This window comes from Orycteropus afer, unplaced genomic scaffold, assembly GCF_000298275.1.
Source record: "Orycteropus afer afer isolate SDZICR_OR568_19922 unplaced genomic scaffold, OryAfe1.0 scaffold00026, whole genome shotgun sequence".
Lineage (NCBI taxonomy): Eukaryota > Metazoa > Chordata > Mammalia > Tubulidentata > Orycteropodidae > Orycteropus > Orycteropus afer.
This window is the reverse complement of record NW_006921613.1, coordinates 3,934,099-3,942,446: the sequence shown is the minus strand read 5'-3', so window position 1 is coordinate 3,942,446 and position 8,348 is coordinate 3,934,099. Positions and strand designations below refer to the sequence as shown.

The 8,348-nt window shown below is 35.2% G+C and overlaps 1 protein-coding gene across 1 annotated transcript in view; it reads right to left on the bottom strand.

Annotated features, from left to right (window-relative positions):
• Positions 1-622: 622 nt before the first annotated feature.
• Positions 623-8,348, bottom strand: part of WDR72 (WD repeat domain 72) — a 315,966-nt gene continuing 308,240 nt past the window's right edge. Inside the window, exons 18-19 of the mRNA XM_007935300.1 lie at positions 6,220-6,324; positions 623-678 (exon numbers count right to left, since the gene is read on the bottom strand). Of these exons, the coding sequence (XP_007933491.1) occupies positions 623-678; positions 6,220-6,324 (161 nt within the window). The remainder of the gene's footprint in view (positions 679-6,219; positions 6,325-8,348) is intronic.

Here is an 8,348-nt window from a genome sequence, read left to right as displayed (position 1 = left end):
GAAGACATTAGCCTCTATATCATTAGAAGTCCAAATTAACTTGACTACACAAGGTTAGTCTCTTATATGGTGTATCACTTATTTGGGCTAATTGATGGCTAAATAGATTTGGCTATTTGTTGACAACATTTAATGCTTAGTGATGAGATTTACTGCAGAGTGATTGATTCAAATTAAAGCATCAACTACAACAAAACATCTTAATCTAACAGATCAAGCAAAATCTGAAAGAGATTTCAGTTAAATGCACTGAAGCAACAGCAAATTTAAAAGCATCATGTGTTACAAATTGCTTTAATGTTACTTGTTGTTAATTCAGGAATTAAAAGGATGGAAGAAAATCTTTAAAAAGTGTTAAATATGTATCATAAGGATGTCATTCTTTGTTGAAAATATTAACAAAAACGTAAGAAAGAAATATAGAGTGACTTAGACAATGATATTCTAAAATTAGATGAATCTGGGTATCTTCAAATCAGCAATGCAATACACTGGCTAACAGATTAGCAAACCCACTATAGCCTGGTACTTGAACGAATAACAATATAACTCATTTTCAATGATAAATAAATGGTAAGCTTTGAATATCTTAATAAATCCAATTCTGTGGATAAGTTTCCATTTAGCAGACTTTGCAGGAGCACACCTTCATTATCCATGAATGATGCCTCAGCTTACCTAAAAAGAAAACAGATATCTTGGATTATATGATGAAACAAAGAAAGAGAAAGAAAGGAAGGAAGAGTGGCAGGGAGAGAAAGAGGAAGGGATAAAAGAAGGAAAAGAAAGGAAAAATGGAAGGCTGGAGGGAAGGAAGGAAGAAAGGAATGAAAGAATGAAGAAATGAGGGAAGTGATGAAGGAAAAAAAAAATAGGTATTGCTTATAATTCCAACACATCTTATCTATCCCAAAATGAACTATGGGAATATAATAAAAATATCCTTATTTAATAAATCTTCAGTGTCCCAGGTAAATACATTTTAATTATATACATTACTAATATAAATTGATTATTTTAATTGTCACGGGAGGTGAAAATTTCAACATAATGTATTTGGTTTGAAATTAGTAGATTTACATAAATAAGCAGCTGAATTGGTCTTAGAGTAGCCCATAACTGCAGCTTTAGGATCAAATTTTATAAATGTTAGAAGTATGGTGTGAGTTATAGAATACAAACTAGCATTTATTTCTCAGACTACTTGTATGGTTGTAACTGTAAGCTAAAAAATATCATTTGATTTAAATTAATTTGACTAGCAAACTATTTGGTGCATTGTGTCTTAGTTAACTATTTCTAAACAAAATTATGTTAATGATGTGACCATGCATAGTAAGTCCCATTCCCACTGACCAAAAATTCAAAATGCTGATTCTCTGGTGTAATTAAGCAAGTACTGAATATACGATATATAAAGAATATGTATATTAGCCTACAACTTTATGTTCCTTTAAGGATTATTAGGCTGTTGTTTAAATTCTTCCTTTTTGACAAATTAAAAAAATGTGATGTTGTTCAACATAACCAGAAGAACAAGCTTACATGTTTTCATGACTGAATTTGTTCCTACTTCTTCTAGAACAGTTTTTTTTTAAAAAAACCACTAACCATAAGAAGTGTGTCCTCGATGGCTATGATTGATGGGCTGCTCACACATTCCACATTTTTTCTGCTCCATGCATCATCATCAGCCATCTCCAACACTCCAGTCCTGAATCTGTCCTACTTTCTGTTACCTGATTTTTGCTGGTGATTCATGAGCCAGAATAGTAAAAGAAAAAAAAAAAAAAAAAAAATCCACCTTGGCTTTTCACAATGCAATATCCCCTGGAAATTCTATGAGAAAGCCAGTTTTGTTCATCAGATTCATGCAAATGTGATATTGATTGACAATGATGTATATAGATCTACACACATAAAGCGCTTTATAAAAACCACTAAAATGTTCTATTAATGGCAAAATGCATACTGATTATAACCTACTTCAGAATAATGTGAAAACTCTTATCTGAATGTATTATTTTTTTTTACTTCAAGCTCTATCTTGTCACTGTTATTTTCAGCTGAAAGTACTTTTGAATGCACTGCCCTAATACATTAGGAAGTAAAATTCTTAGTTTTCCAAGACAGTAAGGTAATACAAGCTCAAGGTCTTTCATTAACACCTGTATAAAAATTTGAATACCACACTAAATTTTGTATCCATATGAGTGCAACGATGAGGGGCTAGGGACACTTTTTTGTTCTGGAGAATGGGGAGTGAGATTTAATCATGATATAGAAAACAGTTAAGAAGTTAATAGGACAAAGACTAAATAGAATAAATTTTATAATAATCTCTTTCTTTTGATTCAAAAGCAACTAGGTTTTAAGAGCCAAACAAAGCCTATGGCCCTAAAATCTTAAAAAAAAAGGGTGGAGGTGGGGAGAGGAGCTGAGTTCACAATGTTGTCTTAGAGTTCACTTACTAAACAGCAAAGTTATTCTCAGCAAAGTTATTCCCAGCGGTTTTAGGAATATATAAATGCTAGTGAAGAAGCAAGTAGACTTCAAAGAGTCTAAGTCAGAAACTTCAATCTGGGATTCACCTGTGAGTCAAAACTCTTTGCGAATGAATTATTCCAAAGAACAGACACTGCTGAGGGAGACCTTCACCTATCAGAGAGGGCCTCCAGGTTCACCAGCAGGGTCACAGTAACAGGGATGCTCTGGTCTAGAGTTGCTTTGCCAATCTTAATGGACTCCAAGCACTCACCTGGGTATATGGTCTGAACCAATAAAGAGCTCACAGCGGCATGTTGAATAAGGTAGAGTGCTCTAGAGACCAGGTGAACAACTACTTCACAAAGCATCTGAACTATGACCTATATGCAGACTACAGTCCATTTACAAATGGGTCATTCTAGTCAATTCAGTGCTAAAGGAGCAGAGATGTCGATGTAAAAATAATCTACTCATTATGCCTAAAGAGACTCAATTCACAAAGTCAATCTTACCATTTTATATAAATTCTGCAAATTTGATTTATTAATGACATTTAAAAATTCTCTATCAACATTTTTAAAATATTGATTTTGGCTTTCTTCAAAAATTTAGTTTTTCTGAGATTTGCTGTCCTTCTTGCTCTCTGCATATGAAATATGGAGGTATAAGAGCTAAAGCAAAATGATGTTTAAAGGCTTTATTTTGAGAGAATAATGTATGAGACAATACTTTTGAACCATGCTTGGCTCTGAAAAAGATTTTTTTTTTCTCATTTTCTATATGCTGTTCCAACAACTAGTCAATTCATTTAAAATGATGTAATAAATATATTAGTCACTTAGCATCGCAAATATAAAACCATGTAAGGTCAATATCCATTTGAGCTACAAGACTGACCATATTGAACTTTGTAACTGAGGGCTTTTGCATGTAGATGAAAAGGTTAAAAGAAATTTAAACTGAGTGGTAATCTTCCAGGTGAGAAAAGAAAGAACAATGTATTCAGCTGTAAATGTACCCCTTTCCATATAACAAGTATACTAACCTAATTATAGGCTTAGCTAGTGAAGCAACTTTACTGGTTTGAAGAAATTTTCCCAAAGTGCACCAGTTAATGACCCCCAATTTTGTTTTTACTTTTTAACTAAGGTGGTTAACACTTTTTAGAGAAACACCACTCACACATTGTTTACTGAGGTAACTAAACCACCAAAGTAATGTTTCTCGTTTTGGAGTTGGTACTTTTGAATGACTTGATATTTGGAAGTTTATTTTTAGCCACTGAAAAGTGGATAGTCATATTTTCACAGTTCAAGAAAGTTTATGCCACCAAATTCACACAAGAACTACAAAACTTATCTTTGTCCATGTACAGTTCTACTAATTTTGCCTCCCAAATGCTCATAGTTCGAGGAAATACACTCTTTCATCAAAATCTTTCTTACTAAACAAGCACCTCTGTCAGAAGTGTCTTAATTTCTTATCACAGAATTTTATCCACACGAGGAGCAATAAATAATTCATGCCACTGCCTCTTTGTTGTGTGTCCCTAAACTAAACAGAGCTGGAAGGCTGACAGCTGTGTCAGGAAAGCACCAAAGATCTGACATGACAAGTGACTAACAAGTTTCTTTCAGTTCATAGTGAAAGAAGACAATGGTCCAAAGTGCAGAAAGAAATCCTGAAACAAAATAAAACTGCTTCTTTCTTTTTACCTAAGTGTTTGTTATGAGCTTATTTCCAACCCACAAGCCCTGGTCATTTTATAGTACTGCCCAGCCCCCTTTATTCCTCACACTCGCCTGGCCATTTACGCCTGGCCACGGATCAATATGAGCAATTCTTGGAGAAATACGATGTCTCCATGACAACCAAGCCACAAATTCTCAGTGGAAGGCAGTGAGACCAGTAGTGAACTCTCAAGAGGTTTCTAGGCCTATAAGGCAAGATGTCTTAAAAATGCAGGAATGGACAGAGGAAAAAGCCAGAGTAATTCATCCTTTATTACCAGTTTAATGATGTCCGATGTGCAGAACAGTGCTTACTTCTTAAGTTAAGATTCTTTATCAGCACCTATATTTTCTAATGAATTTTTCTTTTCCAATATATCTTTTTGTTTATATCAATTAGATGAAGTACATCCTATTTGAATCCCACCACAATTCCACTCATATGAAGGGATGACTGAAATTTATTCTTCTTGTGAAATGGTATAAATCGGATCTATTCTCACCAGAAACAACAAATGCTTACTTCTGTAAAAATTTTACTCGATTTAACTGTCAGAGAAAAAAAAAAAGGGTTGCTAGAAAGCTGTTGATGAACATACTTTAAAGTCTAGTCAAAATTAGGCAATTTTCGTCAAAATTAAGGGTAAGTTTTAAGTAATGTTTACAATAGAAATTTAGCACTACTCCTATCTTTTCTCTTTTAAAGTGAGGCTGAGGTTTTTCCTTTAGATATTATGACAGGGGGTGGGGTTAATTTGCTGGTTAAAATTTTCTGTCATTGCTAAAGATGCCATGTCTCAGTTCCATGGGATGTTAACACAAGTAGGAGTGTGGATGAAATGAGGCACACCGGCAGTTCATCTTTTGAGGAATCTTAGTGGAGAAGAGGTAACTGAAATACAATGCCACCTCCATTGGGCCTGCTGGGGTTCCAAGATGACTTAGGGGACCTGACATAGATTGCAGGCTGCACCTTTCACTGAAAATTAAATCTCAGTAGCTCTCCTCCGGGAAGGATCAGGGGACTGTTTGCAGCTGCCTCCTGTCAGCGAAGGCTACAAGATTTGGAAATCTCTTAACTAAGCTGACAGGCCACAGAGAGGATGAATCAAAAATATGATACATGGATCAGCACACAAAGATGCAAGAGGGTGGTGGGGGGTATACAGCAGCCAGATAAAACAGGAAAGAAAAATATTAAATGTGTGAGGCAGGTAGTATTTAACTTTTTCACTCATGGTAATAAGGTACCTTCAAGAACCTTAAGGCTTTGTAATGGTCTAGGAATGTCATTCAACTTTTATACAGTTTTAAAAAAAGAAATAGTTGTTATGACTGGACGGACTTTAAAACAAAACAAAATAGGAAACAGAAACCTAAATGTTTCTGACAGGATTCTTCCAATATATTTCTGCCTATTTTCTTCTACAAAGAAAATACAAACATAAGCAACTTTGACATAGGGTGGATTTTATTGTGTGAGGAGGGGTTTTCTTTTTCTTTTGCTTTGTTATAAACAGCTGACAACATCCGTTACTGTCATGCTGAAATCCTCATCACAGTTTGCATGAGTCCTGCTTGTATTTAGAAAGGTAAATTGAATTGTAAAGATGACAACTGGCTTCTCTTTTCTCTCTATCCACCTTCTCTTGACTCTCCTCAAGATCCTATTATTTGAAATATTTAACATGTTGCCATGTCTCCAGTTTTGAATCTCTGCCTCTATCAACTAGTTTAGCCTAAAATTGATGATAATGAACTAATAGTGTCAGCTTCCCTTCTCAGTCCTAAAGCCTTTGTACTTCCTTGGACTGAATTCTTGATGAAAGAGGAAAAGATAACAGCTCCACACTGTGACCCCTGGAGGTGACCATTAATTTGATAGTGCAGCTGCTAAGAGAAAACAGCATTACAATGTCCTCTTCCCCCACACCCTTCCAAGGACCCCAAAGCTGTGTCAAATTTATCATTTTATACTTGACTATTTTTAAATGGCTTTCACCTGGATGCTCAGACTCTTCCAAGACACATCTGTCAGGCATGTCCTCAGCGTCTTGGAAGTTTGCCGAGTTTGAGTTGCTGTCATGCTTGACCAGACTGACTGGAGCTATTAAAAAAAGAGAGAGTGAAAAGAAGAAGAAAAAAAAAAAAGAAGAAGAAGAAAAGAAAGAGAAAGAGAGCAATGAACAATGAGAAATAAACACCAGTCAGGCATGTCCTCAGCGTCTTGGAAGTTTGCCGAGTTTGAGTTGCTGTCATGCTTGACCAGACTGACTGGAGCTATTAAAAAAAGAGAGAGTGAAAAGAAGAAGAAAAAAAAAAAAAAAAAAAGAAGAAGAAGAAAAGAAAGAGAAAGAGAGCAATGAAAAAGTAGAAATAAACACCATTGAAACATTTCCTTCCAGTCCCACACATCTTTCCAGGGACACACAATGTAAACACAAATAATAAATTGAAATAAAATGTATCCTCTAAGTATTTATTGGCAGACATGTAATTAGTTGAAAAATCTATAGATGTGACTTTATCTAAGAAGAAAAATAAGTTCATGGCATCAGCTTAAAAGCTACAAAGTAACAAAGTGATTCCTTCGAAGTAGAAATCGTATTTTTAATGAATAAATATAAAACAATATAGTCAATTAACGGCAACAGGACAGAGACAAGAACATCAGGCTAGTCAATTAGAAAGACCAGCTCAACACTGGTGCCATGGATTCTTTTATCACACAAATCACTACTTATGAATATTTTCTGTACATTTTGGTTCCCTTTCATTAAATAGAAAATACGGTATCATGCACTAAAGAAACCAAGCCTTATAACAAATATATTTAGAAATAGAGAATGTATCTATTGAAAATAATAAGGAGGTCTGGAGTTTTGAAGGTTAGTCTCCTGGTAACTTTTCTTGATATATAAATAGAAATTATGAACAGAAACCGAAGCTAGTACAGGAGTCTATAATTTCACATAAACACATTACACTCATTAATTCTGTTAAAGAAATGTAGGCTCAAATGTTTCATTTTTTCCACAAGTTGTAACCCTTGACTTAAATTGTTATCTCCATAAGTAACATATTTCTGCATTGCATTTGTTCCGGACATCATTTGCCAGGAAAGTGGGCATTATCTATATGAAGAAACTCAGTGAAAAAATAAAATAAACCAAAAATATCCTTCAGTAACAAATGATGCCACACTTGCCTTATCTGAAGCCAAACACTGCAAATATATATACTATTAAGTATACAGACCTTTATCTGTTGGCATTTGGTGCAGTAAATTCTACAACCATGTCTTCATATCTTGTCAACATACACATATTACTTATGAGTCATAAATAAAATAAATTATGTATTATAAATCACATATGTGTGTTGGCATAGAGGAGTGGGTGCGGGTGCTGTTACTAACCACCCATGTGGAGACAAGAGAGCAAAGCAAAGAGGCTAGAAACTGTGTAACTTCACACATCTGCTAAGTGAAACAAAGGAGACCTGCCCAAGGTCCAAAGTCACATAAGCAGTGCTCACACCTCAGACAACAGGAGCTCTGGTAGGGTAGTGCCTAAGGCACTTGACTGCTAACCAGAAAGCTGACGTTCAAACTCACCAGCCACTCCTTAGAAGGAAGGTTGGACAATCTACTTTCGTAATGATACGGCCTCGGAAACCCAAGTAGGGGTCGCTATGAGTTGGGGCTGACTCGACGGCATGTAACAACAACTACACACCTCAGACACTCTTCCTCTTGTTTTAATGGGGTGTGCATAGCTTTGGTAAGCAGAACCTGGTGACTATGTATACACTTTAAGGAGACTAGTGAAAATAATTCTGGTCCAAACAGCCCCTTAAAACAGTTTCACTAACCCTCTCTGCTCCATGGAAATGTGATCTTAAAACATAGAGTTAGAATTCATTACTACTCTAAAACCTGTATTTCATTTGGGAACAAACTATGGAACAAATGTACCATGAAATTCATATTTTAAATGGAAGAATCTAATTTTTAATTTTGTACATTTGAATTTTCCTGGAGAAAGAAAATATGGAGGTTTGGACCATTTCCTTTAGATCTGTGAGCCAAGTGCTTAAGGCACTTGACTGCTAACCAGAAGGCTGGCAGTT